Below are 24,734 nucleotides of genomic sequence, written 5' to 3' on the forward strand. Positions count from 1 at the left end.
CTTGTTAGATACATTATTTAAAATATTTTATAAATTATTGTAAGTTTTTTTTCATTAAATTTTTTTATCATGTTATTTTTTAAGGGAAAAAAAGAAATTTAAAAAAAAAGCTAAAAAATATTTAGGCGGGAAAATTTTTGTTGTGAATGTGACATGTGTACTTAAGGGATAACTCTGGTGATTACTTTAGTATATAGTATAGATTATAAAAAAAAAATAATAAAAAAATTCATTTTCTAATTTTTTTTTTTTTTTGAGGGATTCATTTGCTAATTATGTTAGGTTGAAAGATTATATTCGTGCTTTTTTTACTAATAAAGAATAATTATATACATTAAAAAAACAATTACTTATATAGAAATCGAATGATATTTGAAACCTGAACAAAAACTGGTTCAAAGGAAAAAGAAATAGCTAATTTACTTTGAAGTCAATAATTTAGCTAGGTTTGGAATTAAAATTCATAATTAGCCATCGAATGATATGATTAGATATCTAAGTTGGTAAATATATTATTTTACGATTGTTTTTCTAAATTTTAGAAAAAAATATTTTGCTTATATTCCCTATCATTTTTTTTCAAAAGTTTTTTTTTTAAAAAAATTATATACTTAGAACACACCAGAATATGACATGTGTCATTGCTGATGTGTCTTTTCGTATATAGTTATTGATTATTGATTGATTGTTGTTGTCACGTGACATTTTCGTAACTATCAATCAATAATCAATCAATCAATTTATATATCTATCTACCTATAATATTATAGATAGATAGATAGATAGATAGATATACTAAAATAACAACCGTTGACATCACGCTAGACATGTCAAGTTGTTATTAAAATTTTCCCTCCAAAATTATTCATGATAACATTATTTTACGCCTTTTATTTTAATTTTTTTGAAAGCTCATGCTTTTTTAAAAAAAAACTTTTGATTAGCTATATTACTATTAGTATCAATTTCCGAAAAACAATATAAATAATTTAATTTTGCTTCCTCAGTTACCCCTTTCATCATTCAATTTTTCTATAACCTCTATTTTTTTTAATATTTGATGTAATATTTATTTTAGGATTTCTATAAATTTTTATACGAAAAAAAAATAATAAACAAATTTAGAAAATTTTATTTGTTCAAAGTGTGCATCGCACGAGAATAATCTAGTAATTTACATAGACACACTAGCAAAGACATGTGTCATCTTATGGTGTGTCTTTTTTTTTTTTGGGGAAATAAAGAAATTAGTAAAAAAAAATTATATAGAAATATGATGATTACCTTTTTTTTAAATACAGTAAAGAGTATTACTTTTTTAAAAAAAAAAAAAAACTACAATTATTTGTTTGTTAGTTTTCTACAAATAGATACTATTCCATATATACTACATACGTACATGTTAAATTTCAATCTATTTTATTTCATCCTACTTTGCAATCATAATTTTTAACTAAGGGTTCGTTTGACATTGTTGTAATTTTTTGTTTTTTGGTTTTTAAAAGTATATGATATGTGCCCCATAATGAATAAAAAATGAATTAAACTTATTAAAATCATGATAATTTTGAAAATTGACAACTGATTAGTGGAAACACTTTTTTCTTGTTTCGTGTGTTTTGGTTTTTGGTTTTCAAAAAAACAGAAAACTGAAAACCAAAAATAATGTCAAACAAGCCCTAAATTTTCAATTCAATTTTGTTTTAAATATATAACATACTCCATCTTTTATTATGTGGAAGAGAATATTTGGGGGGGAAATTAGTATTTAATTTAACTTAAGGGATCAAACAATTGTGATATATAATATTTTTAGAGAATTTTTAAATAAAATCTTATCATACCTCTATTTCATATTATTGGAACTTTGAAATATTTTATATTTTACAAATAATACCCCAAAGTTTCTGTAAAAAAAAATAAAAAATGCAAATAATATGAAATGGAGAATTGTTAAAATTCTTTGTTACACAAGTTTTGTTCTCATTGTCTTAAAATAAAAGTTTTACAACAATGGAAAATAAAACAAAAACAAATCTTTCTTATGTAATATTTACATCTACCAAAAGCAAATTAGGTAAAATGACACATGAAATGAAAAAAAAAAAAAAAAAATTCAATTCTTTACACTTCGTATTTTATTAGTAATTACCGTGCGTTCGCACGGAACCTAAACTAGTTCAATCATAATTTAGAGTCCAATTTTTGTTCTAAAATGAACGATTTAAGGTGACTTGTTTTATGTGTCAAATTGAGGCAAATTTAAATAAGCAAAACTCCACATTTCCATTGAAATGAACTAGAAATGATCATTGAATTGGGCGGTCGGGCTGGGCCGAAGCTAAAAATTAAGTCCATTTCTCTGGGCAGGCCGGGTAGGGCCAAGCTTTGTGGCGAATTTTTTGTGCCCAAACCCACCCAAAACGGTCGGGCCGTGTGGGCTTTTCAGACCATTTTTTAACCGGACCTAAAAAAAACAACTAAATATACATAAAAACGCAATTGGTATTACATACCCATGATGCACCTTGAAATAGGTGCACCAGGCCCAATACGTGCCCTGCCAGAGGATCCGTGTCCAACATAAAGAAGCCCACGCCCAATAGTAAGAAGCCCAACCCTTTTTTTTTCACCATTGAATTTTGATATTATCTTTTTTCTTTGAAAATCTAAATTAAAACTTTCAAAAACCTTTTCGTATTTTTTTTTTATTTTTTTTAATTAAGATTATTTTTTGTTTCCCTCATTGACAATTTTGATTCCCCCTTTTTTCTATCTCTAAACTACTAGAAGCTCTAAAATTTTCAACAATTGAACTCTACTTTCTCTATCCACTTTAATATAAAGTTTATTGTATTTTGTAAAATAAAAAAATGGATATTTTTTTTTTTTGCAATAAAATTAGCAAATTTAATGTTAATCGTTCCATATTCATTACCTTCATATTTTTGTCCATATATTTCCTGTTTGATGTTCACATACGTTGTCTTTTATGTCCATATATATGTGCTGTATGAAGCAATAATTTGTGTAAAAATTTATCAAGTATTTTGGTATGAAATAATAATTTATTTGGATCTTGTGTACTTTCTTCTTTTGTTGTTTAATATTTAATTATAGACCAACTACTGAACACCTTCAAGAATTTTCTGAACATCGCCCAGAAACTTATGATAAAACACTAGAAGCAACACAAGAGCCCCTATAAACTTCTGATAAGCCCAAAGAATTTTCTGATAAGCCACCAGAAAACACTAAACCAACCTCAAAAACCTCTAAACCCCCTACAAAAACTTCTGAGCCCCAATTACTAACCATTGAACTCCCTTCAAAAACATTTTAACCACCTTCAAAAACCTCTAAAACCACTACAAAAACTTTTGAACCCCAATTACAAACCACTGAACACCCTTCAAAAACATTTTAACCACCTTCATCAAAAACCTCTGAACCCCAACCACAAACCACTGAACATCCTACCAAAACACCTGAACCCCCCTACAAAAACTTTTGAACCCCAACCACAAACTACTGAACACCCTAAAAATACTTTTGAATCTCAACCACGAACCACTGAACATCCTTCAAAAACCTTTGAACCCTCTACAAAAACTTATGAACCCCAACCACGAACCACTAACACCCTACAAAAACCTCTGAACAATGCCCCCTCGAGACCTGTTGTGGAGATTTGATATCGGATGCAACTTGGTCTCGAAACTTTCGAATAGAATTTGAAAGCAAATTTTGCATGCCCCCATTAAATCTACGAGTTTTGAAATTTGGAGAGTGGAGATGAAGAGCGAAAATTGTCCCACTGGGCGTGCCAATTTATAAACCATAAAAATTCAAACCTGCAATATGCAAATAAAGAGGTAGAAAAATATGTGGGAACAATTATTTCATTGATATTTGTGGGGTTACAACTCTAGTAGATCTCTTGATTCCTCTCTCCAAAGGGTTAGAGTTTAATATTTGTTTATAGTACAGGGCCTTGTCGGCTTATTTCATACTATGGACCTACAATGTTTGGTAGTAGAGAGGAGATGGAGTCTTTGTGACTTGTTCCATCTGAGCCTCCATAAACCCTATAAACGACCTTCTTTATATAGAGTGTTGTAGAGTAAAAGATAATAATCTATGAGATTCTAAAGATAAATATCTTATAATTTTTTATATTATCTCCTTATTTACATATATCTGACACCTAATAATTAACAAAATTTCGGTGTCAACATTCCCTATAAAAACTTCTGAACCCCAACCACAAACCATTGAACACCCTACTAAAACCTGTGAACTCCCTATAAAAACTTCTGAACCACAACCACAAACCACTTAACACCCTAAAAATACTTCTGAACCTCAACCACGAACCACCGAACATCCTATAAATACTTTTAAATCCCCTACAAAAACTTCTGAACCCCAACCACGAACCACTAACACCCTACAAACACCTTTGAACCCCCTACAAAAACCTCTAAACCCCAACCACAAACCACTAAATACCCTACAAAAGCTTCCGAACCCCAACCACAAACCACTGAACACCCTACAAAAAATTCTGAACCCCAACCACAAACCATTGAATACCCTACAAAAACCTCTAAACCCCCTACAAAAACTTCTAAACCCCTACCACAAACCACTGAACACCCTACCACAAACCTCTGAACCCCCTACAACAACTTCTGAACCCCAACTACAAACCACTGAACACCCTTCAAAAACTTCTGCACCTGAAGACACTGCTACTCAGCCTTTAGACTTTCCTTATAAACAACTTCATACGTTCTAACTGCAATAAACAAACACAGTTCATAATTATCATTACTGGAGTTCAAAAATAAAACGACAAAGTTCAAATACAGGGAAAAAATGTTCATAATTACGTGTACAATTATTTTTTAAAAAGCAAATATACATACTCAGAGAATTATGTAAAACGCAAAGGTTCATTAAAGTAGCCTAAGTGTTCATAAAAATAGAAACAATGTTCATAATATGATACTGCTAATAACAATTTTGATAATAAATAAAATGAAAAGTGTGAATTATATGAACAAAATGTTCAAAAACATGATATAAACAAATTATATTCATTAAATACAAATTAAAGCATCAATTTAACAATTAAATTATAAATGAAACTGAAAATAAAAAAAATTAAGCAATTAAAATAAAAAAAAAGAATAACCATTATAGCTCAAAAGTCCTCTTTATAAGTTCCTATTTCTAACTTGTTCTTCATAGAGTTAGAGTAGATTTCTTCTTCAAATAAAATGTTAATAATTTTTTTAAAAAAATGTTCAAAATACCAAATTATGAACAGAACATTCATAATCATACTAAAAACAAGCAAAACTCATCAATCCTTAGATCAAAGCTTAATTGATTGTAAAAATGAATTATAAGAAAGTAGACCAAATTACAACTAATAATTGAAAGAGTACGTAGTTTAGATTGCCAAATCATCAAAACCTCAATCAAATCCATTTCAATTGCAAAATCATTAAAATGCATTAAGAACATATGACCTAATTAGAAATTGATATCAATTGTAATAAAAAAAATCTGACATACATTGCCGATCTCGTCAAGTATGTATAAGAATGCCTTCCATAGTGCTTAGTATTTTAATGGCGATGAACGAATTCATACAAGCAGAGTGATCAACTTATTGAGTTACAAAGTGATGAAGGAATTCAATCAAAGCAGAGAGAGAAAAATAGAGGAGAGAGAAAAATTGAGGAGAGAGAAAGTGGAGGAAAGTTTAAGAAGAAGAGAAGATAGAGAATCAGAAAATTGGACAGATTTAAATAAGGAAATAGAAGAGCTTGGAAGACGCACAAAATAGAAAAGGAACAAAAGAATATTGAAGTTTTGTGAATTACCCAATTAAACGCATCGTTTAATTAATGGTTCACACTGAACTACATGCACAAGGGTGCATGTTATAATTTGCGCATAAAAACGCATTCCCAATTTTTTTGGACCGGGCTAGGGCCGAAAAATTCTGCCCAAAATCGGGCAAAGTTGGGCCGTGCTAACCTTGACCACTTTAAAATGAGCTCCATTCCTCCCCAAAATCACTAGAAATCTCACCACCATCAAAACCACCTTTAAAACCACTTGAAAAACCCACTCTCGAAACCTTGGCTTTTGTTTGTGGGCTTTAGGCAGGTGTGTTGGATTTTGAGGAGGTTTTGAAGGGAGGTTATGAGATTTTCAAATGGGTTGATGTGGAGTGGTGGGGATGAGGAGACAGTTGTGATAGTGAAGAAGAGAGATGAGGGGATAGTGGGCCACTGGTGTAGTAAATAGGTGTGAAGAGAAATGGGCTGACTAATTATGGTCTTGTTTTGTAATTAGCTAGTAGCTTATTTGACTAACTGGTTATATTAGCTAGTTTGACTAGCTGGTTATAAATAACTAATTGTGTAAAAATGTTTGGTAAATAGCTGTTTATTGTTAGTTGTTTTAGTGTATTTAAAAACCAAAAAGCTAATTTTTCAATAAGCTAATTTGAAAAAACTCTTATAATGAACTATTTCTAAAATAGCTTTTCAAAAATCTCTTTTAATAAGCTATTTACCAACACCCATATTATCTTATTTGAATGATCAAACCTCTAATAGAGCAAAATAAGCTAAAAGCTCTCTAAAAAGATTTTTAGTTTTCTACCAAATAAAAACATATATGTTTGGATAACAATAACGAAGGAAAAGGGATGAGAAGGAAAAAGAGGGAAGGGAAAGGGAAAGGGAGATGAGAGGAGGGAGAAGGTGATTTTCCATTTTCCTTTCAAATATCTCAAACAAAGGAGGAGTTTGGTTTTATTAATAGGGGAAGGAAAATCGATCCTCTTAATTCTCTCCGCCCAAACCATTATGAAGAAGGGAAGGAGGCTACTGGTTAAAAGGGGGCCACTTTTAGCCAGTTAGGAGGTGGGTAAAGGAGTGAAAGGGGTTAGGGGAAGACGGAGAGGAAAAGTGTTTTTTTTTTGTCTTTTTATTTTTGGTGATCATGGGTAAAAGTTAGATTTTGAAGGATCTGAACCAAATGAGAAAATAACTTTAAAGACACAAAGTGTGTTTTCACAATTTTATTTTTTTTTTAAATATTGGATTTATGTTGTTTGTAGAATGTATTGGGTATAAGATAAGTACTTAAAAAACAACATTAACAAATATCCAATAGTAAGTTAATACTAACATTGAGAATCCACACTTACAACAATTTGAGATAAATTTCCTAACATTGAGAATCCACACTAATTATAATTTACTTATAAGGATTAGGTTAACATGTGAGGTATTTCAACCCGGTAGATTTATCTACCAGAAAAAGAAAAAGAAAAAAAAGAAACGGAGAAGTTGTACTCGTCTACTCCACTACTTTGCAACTAACGAAGTGTTCCAGCAGTTTGGGCTAGGCCTGAGCAAAACTATCTGATTATCCGATAATCCGAAGATCCGATCCGCACCCGATCCGAAAATTTAGGATAACCGATCCGAAATTTTCGGATATCGGATCGGATATCGGATATCGAAATTTCGAATTTCGGATATCCGAATATCCGAAAAAAATCGGATATCGGATCGGATATCCGATCCGAAATCCGAAAACATACCCTGTCAGCAATCACTAAATTCCACCAAAGGCCCAAATAAATAGCCCTAAAGCCCAAAACCCAAACCAAAAAACCTAAATAATTCCTTAAACCTAGTAATCTACCGCCCCCCTCCTCTCTCTCTTTGACCTCTTTGACTCTTTCCTCTCTCCACTATCTTCTCTCTCCTCAAGCACTAAAAACCAGTGAAACCCATGTCTTGTTCTCTTTCATCCTCTATTTCTCTTGGATCTCTGCAACCCCACTGCCCTTATTAGCTACTCTATCTCTTACCTTTCATCCTCTTGAATTTTCCTCAATTTTCCTCCACAAGAACCACCAACAAACCGGCTTTCTCATTCGAACCTCACGGTCGCTTCACCCCTCGGCCCACGCACCACCCTCCTCCAGCCGCCGTCATATGAAACGCAACCGAGGGTGGTCACATCCTCGAGATTCCAACCCGCAACACCAAGGACAAGTCGACAAATTCTCAGTCCATTGAAATTTATTTGCATATTTATTTGAAATTTCTTTGATTTGTGTAAAGATTATTTTTATTTTTTTTTTGTGAAAATTATTTGTTGGGTTTTTTTATTTATATATTTAGTCAATTTTATCTTCTTCTTGTTCAGTTGCAATCAACTTACTTATTTAAGAGAATTGTTAGAGGCTTACAGAATTTTTTTTGTTGTTGGTTTGAAATGTACAGATTTGCTTGCTCAAGTTCAATTTTAGCATATATAATATCAATTTGTCTTTTAAAAAAATAAATTTAGCCATTAAATTAACAGGAAAAATAAAAAGTTATTGAAAGTGTCGGATTTCGGATATCTGAGCTATCCGATCCGAATATTTCGGATATCCGAAAATTCGGATATTCGATAATTTCGGATCGGATACGGATATCAAATATATGAATTTTCGGATACGGATATCCGATCCGAAATTCAGTTTCGGATCGGATATCCGATCCGTGCTCACCCCTAGTTTGGGCTAAAAAAGTAAAAATAGATCAAAGTAAAGTAAAGTCAAGGGACGAGACGAAGCACAGAAACCCTAAGATTTGAATCTGTGTATCTGGATCTCCATCTAGTAATGGAGAGGCGGGGAGAGTGTAAACTTGAGATATTAAGCTCAGTGATCGCACTGTGTTTCGTGGTGCTAGCCTGCGTTGAGCTCGGAGATGCCGCCACCGCTGTCGACGTATACCGTCTCATTCAGTACGATCTCGCCGGGGCACCTTTTGGATCTCGTATTGCTAATCTTAATCATCACGCTGGCTCTTCTCTCACCGCTCCCAATGCGGATCTCTCCCGCACTGTTGTCATCATTCCAATTGCCGACCTTAATGTTTCCTCCGTTAAAGGTTTATCAATTTGCTCTTAGTTTGACCTCGTCTCGTGTTGTGTCGTATCGTGTCATGTTACCAAATGATATGATATCGTAGTCCTATGCTGGTTTTATAATTAACTTTGCTTCTTTGGCTGTTAAGTGCTTTTAACTCAACCTTTATTGAATCGCGCATTGTTTTTATATACTCAATTCTAAGCAGATTACATTGACCGGAAACAGCCCCTGGGCGGTCTGTTGTTTTTGCTGCCTTCAATTTTCCGTTCCGAAGATAAAGAAAGCAAACAGGATGCTGATCACAACTCCGAAACGAGAGACAAATTGGTGCTGTTGGAAAGGTTGCTGGTGCATGCCAACATACCTGTGAGTTCACAAATTATCATCACTCTCATTGTTGTGCATATGATCACGGATGTTTTAAATGATTATACTCTATATGTATACTATAATCATACATGCCTATATTCATCTGCACTTTTAAAGAATAGTTTTAGATTTTTTTCGCATTTATGTATACTATAATCATACATGCCTATATTCATCTGCACTTTTAAAGAATAGTTTTAGATTTTTTTCGCAATTGGGCTTACTAAATGCTGGCAATATGTTTCTGAATACTGAGATTTTAATGGCATCTATGTTTCTGTTTTACTATAAGTGCAAAGGAAAAAGTAATAATTAATCACCCAATCTTCCAGAGCTTATTAGGTTTCATTTTATGCAGTATCCTGTATATTTTTCCTTTGAGGATGAGCACATCAAGGCTGTGCTGGCTGATGTTAAACGAAATGATGTGATTGGCCAGCCCGCCACAGCAACTACTGGCGGGTGAGTCTATTGTTCTTCTGCTGTGCCTTTCTTTTGAAGCTCCTTTTCCAGCAAGTAGGTTTAGGGGACCCTGCTCTGGACGCTGATCCTTTTAGTGTAGCATTAAATTTGCCATTTTCACTGAATTATTCCTATCAAGTAATTATAGCTTTACTATATTGAAAACCTGCCTGTTGTATAGTTTTTTTTGCATAATTTGATTTTCTTTCGGTGCTTTGTAGATATTTTATTTGCTGTCTTTAAACATGGGAGAACCGTTCCTTTTTACTGCTTGATAATTTGGTGATTTACATTCACGGATGCCTTTTTATTTTCTTTTCTTACCAAGAACCGGAATTCTTACTCTTCCTCCACCTTTCTCTTTGTTATCTAGTCAAATATCTCCTGAGCCGTTGCCTTTTGACGGAATATTTCAGGTACAAGCTTGTTGTTTCAACATCGGAAGCAAGGAAGGTTTCTTCTCCCAGCATTACAAACATTCAGGTAAACTCCTAGGTTGCTAAGTTATATTGCGATCTTCTTTCAGTTCTACAGTCAACATTTTTCCAAGATTTATTGATTACGTAACATTCTCTAACATTATCTATGGGCTGTTCTGGTCTCCTGTGTACGTCTTTTTCATGCAAGCAGTTGTTTTTTACCTGTTTAAGACTTTTTTGAAATGTACCTTGTAGCCTACTTATTTTACCAATTGCTCTTTCTTGTGAAAGCTTATCTATCTGATGAAACATGACATCTGAAAAATGACTTGGATATGTTGATTGTATGCTGTCGAACTATCTAAGTTGTGTTTAGTTTGATTTAAAATGTTTTCATGGAAAATGATTTTCCCATTTCCCCTCATTTTCTTTTGTTTATTTCATGAAGGGGTGGAAAACAATTTTCTCAATGGTGGAAAATTACACTTCAATGGTGGAAAACATTTTCCTTTACAAAAGAAGGAAAACCACATTTTCCTCCCTCATATTTACCTCCTTTTTACTTTCTTCTCAAATATCCTCACCTTTCCATCCCTATATTTTTATTTTAATTTCTCTATACTTTTTTGGTAAGGAAACAAACAAAAGGAAAACTGATATGCAATATTCCTTGAAATTATGTGTTCTATGAAAATCATTTTTCATTGAAAATGTGTTGCATCGAATCTAATGGAGCCTAAAGCTTGCATATTCTTAATTATTATATTGCTAAATAGTTCTTGGTGCTGCAGGGATGGTTGCCAGGATTGAAGCTGGAAGGAGATTCCAACCAAATCCCAACAATTGCTATAGTTGCACCTTATGATACATTTGGGGCTGCACCAGTGAGTACTATGATAGTCATATATGAAACTTTCGAATGCTCATCTAGTGTCCTCTTTGAAGACCTCTTAACTTATTTTTTACAGGCACTGTCAGTGGGTAGTGACAGTAATGGAAGTGGTGTTGTGGCACTTTTGGAAATTGCACGACTATTTTCAGCCTTGTACTCAAACCCAAAAACAAGAGGAAGATACAACTTACTTTTTGGGCTGACCTCTGGTGGACCTTACAACTATAATGGTACTCAAAAGGTACTTTAGTTTGGTGATCATATCTTCCATAAAATTCTCTTTCTAGTTCCAAAATCACTCTCGTTTCCGTTTTAGCAACTCTGGTATCTTCTGAGCATCAACATTTGCCTTTATGTTGACTGCTTGAATCTCTGTCTCTCCTCATCACGTATTCCATAATTCAAATTCTTTTGTTTATGTGTCAAAAGCTTCAGTTGTCTGAACATTAATCTTGGTCTTCGATCTAAATTGGCAGTGGCTCCGGAGCTTAGACCAACGTATGCGTGAGAGTATTGATTATGCTATTTGTTTGAATAGTATTGGCTCATGGGACAATGAATTGTGGCTTCATGTGTCGAAACCTCCAGAGAATGCTTACGTAAAGCAAATTTTCAAAGTAAGTACATTGAGTTTTAAGCATGGCATTAAGCTAAAATCTTGTTTAATTCTGCTGCATGTCTTAGTGCTTGAAATTCCTCCTTTTTGTAGGATTTTTCTGATGTTGCTGGAGAATTGGGGGTTAAGGTTGGTTTGAAGCACAAGAAAATAAACATCTCAAATCCTCGAGTAAGTTGGTTTGCTAAAATTTCATATCTAATATAAGGATGTACCTGGGATTTATAAAATTAGAAACTCCCATTCTGTATGGGCTTTGGCTGCTTTGAATTGTCTGTTGTAATAATATTGAATGAGCTTTACGGAATTCACAGTCAAAAGGTTCTGGAGTGGTGAAAAAAATTTGACAATTTTTTTTTCTTAGGCCTGTGTTAATATGGATGGTAATTAAACTGAATAATATTGTCAATTTTTAGTTTCAGTCAAGGTTTTTACTAGGTCACATCAGATTATTCACACAATGGGTCAAAAAGCCAGTTCACTAGGGATATGTCCCTAGGTTATCCTTTCTGAGTCAGTGCCTAGACCCGTTGTTGAACGGCTTGAACCTCTTATCTTGCTGTAGGTAGCTTGGGAGCATGAACAATTTTCAAGGCTCAGAGTGACAGCAGCCACGCTTTCAGAACTCTCCTCTGCACCTGAATTTCTGGAGAATTTTGGGGGTCTTTCTGATAACAGGTAACTCCACCTTCCTGAAATATGATTTGTCCATTCTGAAAGGGGTCCCCTTCTATAATTGCTGATTGTTGTACAGGCATTTGGTTAATGAAACTGCTGTAATCAGAGGTGTCAAATTAGTGGCAGAGAGTCTTGCGGTAAGTCTATGCTTTTCAGTTAGAATTGGTGGGCTTGTAGCTCTACTTTACAGTACTTAAGTTCACCTTTGCACTAGTTTATTGATTGCCACCAAACTGGCTCTTTTGTTTGCCTGTGATATTTTGAAATAAAAGTAATGAAATTAAAGCTAGAAGACAAGTTATCCTTTTTAAAAAAAAATGCCATTTTAGGATTGGCCCCAGAAAGTCCCTACCGAGTTTCTACGAAGGAAAGAGCTTCCTCTATTTCTTTGGAAATTTCATATTTAACTTGAAACCATAATACATGATTTAACTGCCCACAAACTGCCAGAGAATATGTTTTCCCATCTGATGACCCTGTAGACAAAGCACACACACCTCGATGATTATTTCGGCTGCTGAATTTGCAGATCATTATTACATCAATGGTGTTGAGTCTAGAGAACAAGCCATCCACATATAGGTTTTACCTTCTCCAGGACCTTAGCTATCCAAATAAAGGAGGATAAAGGAAATGTGGAAAGAGGCAGGGACTTTTTGATGGAGAGTGTCTCCAAAAGTATTTATAAATCAAATTAATTCCTGTTATTTATTTATTTAGAAATGCATTTTGGGGGTGTTTATAATGCTAGAACGTTGTGTGGAGAATTTTGGGTCTAGAATCTTAATTATTATTCAAGTACTAGCTGCCTAACAAAGTGTTCCAATTAATGCATGTCCTCACTAAGTCTAATTACTGTAAATCTGTAATATAGTAACTCACAATCCAGTCCTTGGCGGCCAGCTTGTAACTGTTACAAACAGAAGTTGTGTAGAAATGCAGGTTGAATCAAACTTTCCCTTGTAAGAATTTGAACTAATTGTGCCGCTACGCACCTTGCCTTACTAGCTTTATTGTGATCCTCTTTTCCCTGTAGACATCAGATATGTATCAAACATTAGCTTCACGTTTGACTATTGTTAGCAATCTTGCCTGAGCATGTTGTTACTTTGTAGGAATTTAATAGCTATCCTGTAGCGTTGTGTGAGCCTATGCACATTAAAGTTAATTTGGTTGTTTTGCCTTACTTTTCCTTTGCCTGAGGTCTAAGCTTATGGCCATCCCTATTTTTTATAGCTAGCAGTTCTTGCTTATTTGTATTATACAAATTTATTCTTATAATATTTAGAGTGAGCACCAGCATTCTGATGTGTTTTTTTGTTTTACTTTCGCTTGAGCAGAGGCATATATATGGGCTTGAAGAAAAGAATATTCAGATCTTTGCAGAAGACAGTAGCCTAGCAGTCAATCCATCTTACATTGTGTCATGGTTAAGCCTTTTATCACGGACACCTCGAGTTGCCCCTTTCCTTCCAAAAGCTGATCCATTCATTAATGCTCTTAGAAAGGTGAGCCTGCTGTTTGAGGTTTTTCTATATTTTTACTCTGAATGTGCACATGAATTTAGTCTTTTTGATGAAAAAATATCGTGATATCTAGGGTAAGCACATACTTTTAATAAGACGAACTTATCATATTCTTTTATTTCTTCACCTAAATTCTAATGCAATGATTCTTGTATATTATATATCCCTGGAATTTTGCGGATTATTTAAATTAGTTTCTGTATAAATTTGTAGTAGTGGTTTCCTTCTGTTGGGCCCAGTGTTTGAAAAAGCGCGCCTTCGGCGCAAGTCGTTAGGGGTCATGTGCCTTTTGTGTTCCAGCCAAGGTGATTTTGATGAGGCGCAGCTAAGGTGCATGAAGGCGTGCCTAGGCACCCTAAGGCACAGCTTAAGTCCCACTGAGGCGCAGAACAATGCTGTATATCTGAAGTGTTTTTTATTTTTTTATTTTTTAATGTTTATTATATGCGCTTCAATTCACAAGGCACGCCTTAGGCACAGGGAGCTCTGAAATACATTGGTGCGCCTTGAGCCTTTTTATACATGGTTGGGTTTTGAAAAGGCATCAATCAACATTTGTAAGAGCTAAGGTCTTGGCCGCCTTATTGTCCTCCTTGTTGGTTTATTTTATAGATGTCATAGGTGGGAATCTGGTGATCAGTAGTATGACTTCTGAGCAGATCTTTCCATATTCCTAGCATTGACCATCAGATCTTTAAAAAATCTGATCCCAGTAGGAACTCTTGGAAGCACACCCGTGACACATCCTGTGCTATATACTAGCAGTGCCAAATAGCTGCTGCTGCTGTTTGGTCAGCCTGGGAGACTTCACCTTCTATCTTCTTGTAAGAAGGTAGCCTTAATGTTGCTGTTAATGATGCCTAAGGGAGAGAGGAAGAATCTTATTACTTACCTTATGTTACTATCATCTATATACCCAAGCATTACTTAACTAGTCTGGTTCAAATCTTCAACATTGACCTTTTATCAATCAGTTGGAGGTATAGACGAATAGACAATCTGTTAGGGCTTGGTTTTTAGTCACAAGTAGGTTTGCTTTTCCAAATTTTTTCTTTCATGAACCTCATTTACAACACACTTCCTATTTTACCATACATAACCCCACTTACAATTAATCCTGGCAAACAGGTCGTTCGGGTCGGGTCGGGTCACTTTCGGGTCGGGTTCGGATCGGGTCATATTCGGATGAGCACTTCGGGTTAAGTTCAGGTCGGGTCAAGTTTGGGTCGAGTTCCTTCGGGTCGTGTCAATTTTTAGGACCAATTTTCTGTTTCTGGTCGGATTAGTTCAGGTCAGGTCAAGTTTGTGTCGAGTCACAAAATAAATTCACTTTAAAAAAAAAGTTGAAAAAATAAAGTAAAATCGTTAAAAATAAAATCGTGATGAGTACCTATTACTTAGGAACAAAAGAAAGAAGCCCTAAACTAAGCAATTCACCATTTCACCCTATTCACTGCAGAATCGAGTCAGTTCGGGTCGGGTCGGGTCGATTCGGGTCACTTCGGGTGTTGGGTCACATTCGGGTCAACTCCATTTTGGGTCGGTTCGGGTCAATGATTTCGGGTCACGGGTCAAGTCATTCGGGTCGAGTCAGGATTGCTAGGTCTACTTACAATAATATCCCTTCTACTTTTTCTTAATCATCGCCCACTTGTTACTCTCTCTCTCCTACCCTCAATTAAAGGATCGGAGGTAGTACAATCTTCCTCTTATTAGACGGGCAAAGGTGTAATATACGGGTTGATTTGCTGATGGAGTTTTTAAATATTCAAGACAAAATGTGATGTGCTCAAAACCAAGTATCATATATGCATGCATGCATGTGTCATATTAAATCACAAATGTGTTATATAAAAAAAAAAAAAATTGTAATTTTTTGCAAGTTTGCCATTTTGATATATATAACTACATATATATATATATATCAAATTATCAATTGAATGTTGGATATTTCCCTTCCAGCATTTATCAATTACCATTTACATGCATTATTTCTTATAAATATTGAATCTATTAAAAATCACGAGAACAAGTATAATGGACAATCCAAGTGTTACGTAATAACAATAAACACATTACTAGATATGGTCATTTAATTATATCAGATGCCTAGCCCCTCTTTTTAATTAATTTTTTTATTTGACAAAGATCGTAAGGGATGGAGGAGGAACACTTTTGTGGATGACTCTACATAATAATCACTTTTGGTTCATGTAGCCGACCCCACTTATTGATTGACTTAATTTTGAAAAAGATGAGTGTGTAAGAGTGTGGAAAGGTAGAAGAAAAGGTGGTTATATAATTATGAACAATCCAAGTGAGTGACAATAACAAAAAGGTGGTTAAATATAAGATAAGGGTAAATAAAATAGCAAAGAGTGTGGAAAGGTGTAAATAATGTTAGGAAAGATACTAAAGGAGGTTTGCCAAAAATCTACTTTGTATTTAAGTAGAAGTGAGTAGAAAAACCGCCCCCCAAAAAAAAAAAAAAAAACAAAGTAAAAAAGTCACCTAATTGAAAAGTAAGTAGAACAAAAAATTAAAACAGAGATTGTACTCCCTCCGTGCTTTTTTTTTAAGTGTTACACTTACCAAATCCGGCTGTGTTAAGTGTTACACTTCCTTTTTTGGCAAAAAGCTACATTAAAATAATATATCTTTCCTCTCATGGTCCCCACCCAAACCCACTATCTTTCACAATTTTTTAATACTCCAACCCACTTACCTGTAATTTTATTTAAGTCAATTAAATTGCCTAAAAATATGTGCCGGTCAAAAAACACTTGAAAAAACACGGAGGGAGTATTCTTATTTCAGCTAGAAATAAAAGTGCCACCAAATGCATATCAAATTCTCTCTTTCTTTCCTTTTATTTGTCCTCTCTAATTGATGCTAGGACAAAGTTTTAGGGTTATTTATTATTAGATCAATGACATTACCATTGAGTATGAAATTAGGTCAATGACATTGCACGGGGACTATAATTATAGATGAAGTTACTAACTTTTTCATTTAATGACTCTAAAACATCTATTTAAAACTAATGAACAACTCTAAAAAACAAATATTTAAATGCAGAAAGAATTTGTGGTACGCTTATTCATTCTATGTTGTTCACAATTTTTTTTATCCACATTAAATTAGCTTCAGGTTTTGCTATAGTTTTTTTGACCCATACAAAAATCTCTAGATTTTACCCAAAGAGTTAATGTAAAAAATAATAAAAAAAATAAAAATAAATGTGCTTTCAGTTATAAAATTCTTTCTTTCTTTTTTTTTTTTTGTTTTTTTTTAATGTTTTTTTATTTTATTTTATTTTATTGTTCTCTCTCTCTCTCTCTCGTTCATTTATTGAACAGTGAACAGGAACACTAAACATTTTAGTAATATATTCTGATATACAACTCTATTTGCACTTGGGTTTGGCACAGCACATACTACAAAGCTCACATTTCGTGGCTGTGCCTAGTCAAGTAACCAAGGACTAGAACTAATGTGTAACACAACCCACTAGCTAGAATTAGTAGGTTTAAGTTGCTCTTAGTTACAAAACTCATTCTCTTTTACTGTTCGCTCATCTCTTTCTCTCTTTCTATCCTTTTTCTCCATGTTCATTTATTGAACAGTGAACAGGAACAGTGAGCACTACACATTTAAGTAGAGTAGTCTGATATACAACTCTATTTGAACTTGGGTTTGACACAACACATACTATACAAAGCTCACTTATTGTAGGCTGAGCATAGTAAAGTAACCAAGGCCTAGAACTAATGTGAGAGACAACCTACTAGTTTCACTAAGCTCATTTCAGCATCGTTTCTTTGGGTTTGCCATCTAGCTCACTTTTTTTTCCCTACGAATGTACATCAGACTTTGGAATGTTTAGAGATTTTGTACATGTTTTTTGTTTCCATAGTATTTTTCAAAAACCAAAATCCCGTGACTTCGACATTTATTGATAGCAGTGATAGCTTCATAGTTGCAAACAATGTGATAGTTTCACAGTAAAGGTATTACTGCTTTACTATTTCCCTGTCAAACAGTGTACCCTTAGAATGAAGCTTTTTCTGTCTGTAGTTTGGAAACTGCTGCTATCTGGGATTTCCATCTTTGTATATATGCGCGAGGAGCATGCTATGTATTGATCTGCTGTGACATATTTGCAATAGGACCTCCCACAAATTTACTCTTCTGTTTGCAGGAACTGGCAGAGCATACAGCTGAGGTGAATGTACAACATGAGAATCTTGATGGAATTTTCACTTTCTATGATTCAGCAGAGGCCACTCTGAATATTTACCAGGTGTCATTTCTATTGTTGATGTATTGCAGTGTGCTGTGCACATGCCTAGGTTTCTATGCAAACAGTTATTTATCCTCCTTTTTACATGAAACTAAATTAATTTGGATTGTTGCAGGTGGCTAGTGTGACATTTGATTTGCTGTTATTGCTAGTTCTGGGATCATACTTGATAGTGCTATTCAGTTTCCTCGTCATTACAACCAGGGTGAGTAGCCTTACACATTTTCCACGTTGAAAAATGCATGATGATTGTCTATTTGTCTTGATAGTTGGGTCTTACAGGTTCTTTGACGTTAATTCATTTTTGTTAACCTTATTGTATCTGTCCAATCAGGGCCTCGATGATCTCATCAGTTTATTTCGAAGACCACCTTCCCGGAAAGTGAAAACAGCCTAATTCTGCAAAAAGGAACTGTTGAACATCGTAAAGCTTGTTCTACACTCAAAGGCAATGATGTTTTCTTGCAGCCTAGACTGACATAACATTTTCTCCATCCTGAACCATAAGTGCTGCTGTTGCAGATTTGCTGTTGCTGGTGCTTTCCATCTACAAATAGGAAGAGGCTTTCCATTATTGTCATTTCACAAAGAAAACTCTATATACGAGGACTTGGGTGCGTTATTTCCAAGCAAAAGTTTTGTTGTAATGACTTGAACAGCATTTGGTTTTACCATCTACAATTTGAATACCCTCTGCTGTCTGTTCTGTTATCAATTCTTTCAGAAGGTTCCTAGTTCTTTTCCTGTCAAGGAAGCAGAAATTCAACTCTGGCTCAAGTTTGTGTCCAATGTTAACTGTACTACAGGAATAGATTGGAATCTGGTCACGACTGACGAAATGTTGATCTATAAGACGTGTTTTTCTTGGATCTTCAAAGAGGTTTGGGTATACGCTATAAATATGGATTATAATAATTCCAGTCCTGGCCAAGTTTCTGGATAGCAAATCAAACTAGTATGACATCACAATGTGCTGTTTTTTGTGCAGTTGGTGACTTCTAGAGGAGAAATGTGCATGATATTAAATATATATGTTTTTTTTTTTTTTTTTTCATTTTTTTTTCATGACAAACTTTGACCTCAAAATTTTTTTATAGCGAGAGTTTGCAATGCCGTTTAGATCTGTTATCCATCACATTCATCCTTCCCCTGCTTTTAAAAGCAGTAAATTATTTTATCGTGTTGTAATATGTGAGTTGTTGCTTGTATTTACTTTTCATAAAGTAAGATTTTGAACCACATATGGATATATTCCGCCATTAGACTGTTTTCATGGGAGCTTGTATCAACTTTACGCAGATAATTACGTTAGCAAATATACATAAGAATGACATTAAAGAGCTCTACGCAGCACAATTAACTAAAATATTTCCCCTTTTTTGGAAGAGTGGAGGTGTAGGGAGGAGGCAGACCGTGAGATCATAACTAATGCATAAACAAATAAGGAGTATAGAACATCAGCTTGGTAAGGTAATGTAATAAATTTGGGTAAGGTAATGTAATAAATTCAGGTAATGTAATTTACACTGCATCCATGTCCGGATGTCCCCCACCAAATCCACCTAGTCCATGAAATTGCTATACACAACACTTGGGCAGGGGAGGGGAGGGGAGGGGAGGAAATTGCAACTTTCAAGAGTGGTGAGCATTCAATAACGTTCGATGCACCATGTCGATAAAATGATCATCCTGTATCACAGAAGAAATTCTTTAGTGATAAAATAACATATGATTACATGATAACTAGGGCAAACTACTCTTTAACATTTTAATGAATGAAAATAAACCCTGATACACAGAAAACAAATAACAAATTTAATAGCTAAATGAATATGGCGATTATCCCTTGAGCCATTGCAAATCCATTAGATAATGACTTAATACAGGTAATAATTTAAGGAAATTTAGGCTCAATCTCAAACACAGAAACTTTAAAAGAGTAACGCATATCTTATTCACAAGGAAGGCTCCCAACATATCTTTAGATAGTAAAATATGACTTACTAGATCCGAAGCCATTTGATAATTACCAAAAATTGAAAATTTCAAATCAACATAGAAGTCAAGTAAGGCGTGGCTCTATTTTCTAACACATAACATGAAGCTAAAATAAAAAAAAAAAATCTGTTACCTATAATCATAGACCTCGCTGTTGTAAAAAATAAATAAATAAAATCATAGACCTACAGCCATTCACAATCAAACACAGATTTGAAACTCACCTGAAAAAGCAACAATAGAGCTTCTCGAACCTTCTCTCTGCTTACGACTGGCCCATAATTAGAAGTGACAGCTGATGTTGGAGTTAGAGATTGGGGTGGAGTTGGGGGAGGAAAAGGTTGGTGGACTGGAGCACCACAGGGACGTTGAAGATTAGGAGGGTGCAGCGGAGCAGCAGTTGGCATAGATGAAGAAACAGGCAGCACCATCAATGGATAAGTGGCAGGAGGAAGACTGGAAAAAGAGGATGGTTTAACAAGATTTGTCAAATAACTGCTATTGTTGTTTGGCTCTGATGTATCAAGCAGAGACAGCAAAGAAGCAGATGTTAAGGTAGCATTAGATGCTATTTGTGCTGATGGAACCATTGGAGGCATATTGACTGGCCGACTAGCAAGGATGGCAGTTGCAGAAGGCTTCTGGAGTTCTCCAGTAATTGTAGAAATGGAAGGATTTCCCGTATTCATAGCTGACTGCAAACATGAAATCAGTACCAGTCACAGAGAAACCAAATGAAATCCTTTGTTAGATTGTAAATCATTCAAATTTCCCAAGCTGAAGAGAAAAAGGCTTAGAAATACACTGAAGAAATTCACAAAGGCGGGATCATCAGGGGCATCATGAACATTTGCGGTAGTTGATGGCAAAGGCTCCAGTGGACCATCCATAACAGCCATGGTTGGTACTGCCTCTAATTCTTCAAATTCACTGCAGCAGAATATACTTGCTATAACAAACTTTAACAGAGAAGCAATATAGACTATCATTAGTTACAGAGAATCACAAATTCACAACTATACAGTTGTTCTATTAAAGCAGGGTACATAATAATGTACACGAGGAGGGAGTGATGTAGCACAGATAATGTGCACCTTGACTTCCAGAGTTCCAGGATGTTTTCCTCTGGTTGAATCTCACCTCTTTAAAAGTCCCCAAGCCCTGAGAGAAGGTAATCAGTTGCCTTCCCCCCTCAGTAAAGAATAAACGTCCACACAATCTATTTCCCTCAGCCAAAAAAAGAAAACGATACTTCTCATCATCACTATTGTCTACGTAGAAAGAGGAGAGGGTCAAGCTCATGCCTTTACTGAGGACAGAAAAGTACACCTCCCTGAGAAAATGGTATATATACTTCCTTTCTTCAGTTGTTGATTATGATTCACAAGCCATAAGTTGGATAGGTAAGGACGGATCTAGACCGGGCCAAATATCGATATCTAAAGTTTATTCATAAATTATCCTAATTTTAGTTTACAATAATAAAAAGGAAAGAATATAAGTAGATTATTATACTACATACATACATCCTTAAGCTAAGAAAAAGGACCACTGCCCAAAAAAAAAAAGGTTGAGCATTGAGAAAAAAGCACAAAAAAGAGGGGAAAAAATTGTGGCCTGCCGGTTTCGATCTACGGATCTAGCTACCATCACTAATTGGGTTACGATGCATGGAAAGAGCCAACCTAGCCAAGGTGTTTTGCATCCAATTATTTGCAGCTTAATTATATATAAATAATTTATAGGATCATGGGGAGGGCCATGATCTGGGCTGGCCACCCCCTAGATCCGTCATTGTAGACAGGGTAGTACCACTTACATCTTTCAGTTTGAAGATATTTGCACCTTATGACTTAGTACAAAATGTAATATACCACTTTCTAAAAGGTAGTATCTACAGAAGGCAAGTCACCTCAGCTTGATATTATAACAAAACTAATTGATTTGATATAATCTATAAGGGTCAAGGGTCTCTGTCTGGACCTCTTTATCTCTTAGACAAACTACAATTACAAGGGAGTGACTGAGATGGAGCCAAGTGCCCAAGATAGAAAAATGGGGTATGACACTTGTAAGTTGCAAGCAATTTATGACTAGAAAAATTCCGCCGGGGGGGGGGGGGGGGGTTCCTTGCTAACTACCCTTTCACCTACTAGGACAAGGTAAAATACTAATATCTGACATTACAGCATAGATGTACATGAAATTTACCTTTTAGATGGAGATATATTGGGCTTAGTGGGCACCTTAGAATAAGCGTTAAGTATCCTGGAAGAAATAGCATAGGACATAATTCATCGTAAGATATCTTCAATGCTAATCAATTATAATATGAAGTTCTAAAACCAGTTCATGTTATTGAAGCGGTAGTTTTACTAGTTTTGGACTTAGGGACATAAAAGATACCTGTCAAATAGATTTGCCACCTCTTCACATTCACGAGCATTATAAAACCAAATACCATTTACTTCTTGTGCAGCATTGCGGTATAATAAATATGGTAACTGGATTTCATACTCAAAGTCCCCCAAAAGATTCTCAACTAGATTTTCTGCACATTTGAGTACACAGCTTCTTCAAGTTCCAAGTCATTATAAGTTAACGTAATCATAAAAAGCGATTTCAAACATATCTAACATTCAATACAATCAATATCCCGCCTATCCTTCTTTCGAGGGGATAGTGGGGGATTGGGAGGGGGGTGTCGTATTTGACAATATGTCATTCAAATAAGAGGCCTTAAGTTGATTGCTTCAGCAACATGGAAATACAAAAGCTGATTCTGCTTTCAACATGTGTGAAAATTGCATCATCTACTCAAGCTTCTGCAAGTCATAATGAGGATAAAACCGTCCAAGCGGCAATTAAAGTGTATACTTTCTATGATTCATTTTATTTAACACATTTATTTAAGCACACTTGGTAATGCATATTTTCAAACCTTAACATCTTCAATTGTTGATTAAAATAATTTACACAAAGTTTATATGTATTTGAAAGAATGATTCAAAATAACTTTAACCTGTGTTTCGGCGATTCATTACAATAAATTGAAACCGAGGCTGTTTGTTCCTGAACAAAAAAACAACATAAAAATAATAATCAATGAAAAATTGTTATTCACTAAGCAAAGCAAAAATCATTATCACTCAAAAATGGCAAAAAAAACCTTTTAACGACAAAAAGGGAGCCTTCGACATCCTTGCGACTCTGCGAATTGACAAAAGAAATAAAAAGCGAGGAAAAAAGAGAGAGAGACAGAAAACAGAGAAAGAGAGAAGATTACCCATTGGCTGAGTTCAATGTTAAATTCATAGAACGTAACATGAGCAGCAGTAATCAGAATCTCCTCAACAGAAGGATCGATGCGCTGAAGAACCGTCAAATTAAGCAGCTTTGTGCTCTTCTGATCCAGATTTGGCATTACTTTTCCACTTTGAGCCATCTTTTGATTTCTAATGGAATAAAAAAACCCTAATTTTATTTTGAATTGCAAAGCCCTAGTTTTATTTTGGGATTAAATTACACTAATGAATCATCTGCCTCTCTCTCGTTCGTTCTGTTTCGCTCCCAAAGTGCGTACTCTCTTTTAACCCAGGTTTCAGACGGTGAGACGGAGCACGCCTCAATTTATTACAGTAGGTGAAATCTGTAAATCATGTTTATTACAGTACCTTAATATCACCGCCAAATTGTAAATAAATCGACAATTTTTTATGAATATTAGATACGGTCATATCGAGTATAAAGTATGAATTTCAACCCACATACTCATGCTGACTAGACATTTTTTAAATTTATTTATTTTGAAACTTAATAAACGAAGATCTGTCTATTATGAATTCATGATGATATTTGTCAAAAACAAAATAGGGAAATTCTCACCGGTGAACTCCAATTATTTAATTTTACAAGTGGTGAACGTTCTTAAAATTAATTATCAATGGTAAACCTAAATTATTGATTATCATTGATAAGTGTTATTTCCGCGACTCTCCCCCTAGCGCCGGCGACCACCCACTCTCCCTCGAAAATAATCTCCCACCACCGCAAAACCCGTTTCCCCAACACAACCCTCTCCCTGTTGGAATCGGCCCCCCTCCCTTGACCCCCACCCCGATTAGACCCCTATCCCCTTCGCGTCCCCGAAAACCGACGAGTCCCCTTCCCTTTTCGCGCAGCCTGAAAACCTTAAACCCCACCTAAACCACCTTAAAACCCAAACCCGATTTCTGGGTTTGGTTATAAAACCCTAAACGGGTTTAGGTTTTGCAGTGTTTTTGGGTTGGGTTTAGGGTTTCTGGGCCGGCGAACAGAGGATGGGGGTCGTCGGGGAAGGGGGACGGTTTTCGGGGTGGTTAGGGCGGTCAGTGGTGGGTTATAAGGTGGCGCACTGGTGAAGGATGGTTGGGCGGCCGGTGCGCCGGCATGGGTGGGGGCGGGGGAGGGAGAAGTGGGGGAATAAGTGATTTTTTTTTTTTTTAAAAAAAAAGAAAACTAACTAAC

At 35.1% G+C, this 24,734-nt stretch overlaps 2 protein-coding genes across 4 annotated transcripts; one reads left to right on the forward strand and one right to left on the reverse strand.

The window, feature by feature from the left end:
- Positions 1–8,609: 8,609 nt before the first annotated feature.
- LOC145624726 (uncharacterized) lies at positions 8,610–19,420 on the forward strand. 3 transcript variants are annotated; one of them, XR_014110476.1, is made up of 15 exons: positions 8,610–8,984; positions 9,171–9,331; positions 9,693–9,796; positions 10,213–10,279; positions 11,007–11,099; positions 11,184–11,348; positions 11,584–11,724; positions 11,817–11,894; positions 12,289–12,401; positions 12,478–12,538; positions 13,742–13,909; positions 18,129–18,230; positions 18,346–18,435; positions 18,565–18,678; positions 18,753–19,420. XR_014110476.1 is itself a non-coding variant. In XM_081677818.1 (14 exons), exons 1-14 carry the CDS (start codon positions 8,714–8,716, stop codon positions 18,625–18,627), a joined length of 1,677 nt encoding a protein of 558 aa, XP_081533944.1. In that variant the 5' UTR covers positions 8,610–8,713; the 3' UTR covers positions 18,628–19,420. The 3 variants fall into 3 exon arrangements, 2 of the variants coding, with proteins under 2 accessions (XP_081533944.1, XP_081533945.1); XM_081677818.1 differs by having other exon boundaries at positions 18,565–19,420; XM_081677819.1 differs by lacking the exons at positions 18,129–18,230; positions 18,346–18,435; positions 18,565–18,678; positions 18,753–19,420 and adding an exon at positions 14,141–14,479.
- Positions 19,421–19,644: 224 nt separating this feature from the next.
- On the reverse strand, positions 19,645–24,014 carry LOC145624728 (mRNA-decapping enzyme-like protein). The gene is made up of 8 exons (XM_081677820.1): positions 23,515–24,014; positions 23,398–23,438; positions 23,251–23,300; positions 22,635–22,779; positions 22,440–22,496; positions 21,032–21,158; positions 20,453–20,923; positions 19,645–19,919 (listed from the first exon to the last, which is right to left on the reverse strand). Exons 1-8 carry the CDS (start codon positions 23,671–23,673, stop codon positions 19,863–19,865), a joined length of 1,107 nt encoding a protein of 368 aa, XP_081533946.1. The 5' UTR covers positions 23,674–24,014; the 3' UTR covers positions 19,645–19,862.
- Positions 24,015–24,734: the final 720 nt, after the last annotated feature.

This window comes from Chenopodium album, chromosome 3 (assembly GCF_948465745.1).
Source record: "Chenopodium album chromosome 3, dcCheAlbu1.1, whole genome shotgun sequence".
NCBI classification, from domain to species: domain Eukaryota; kingdom Viridiplantae; phylum Streptophyta; class Magnoliopsida; order Caryophyllales; family Amaranthaceae; genus Chenopodium; species Chenopodium album.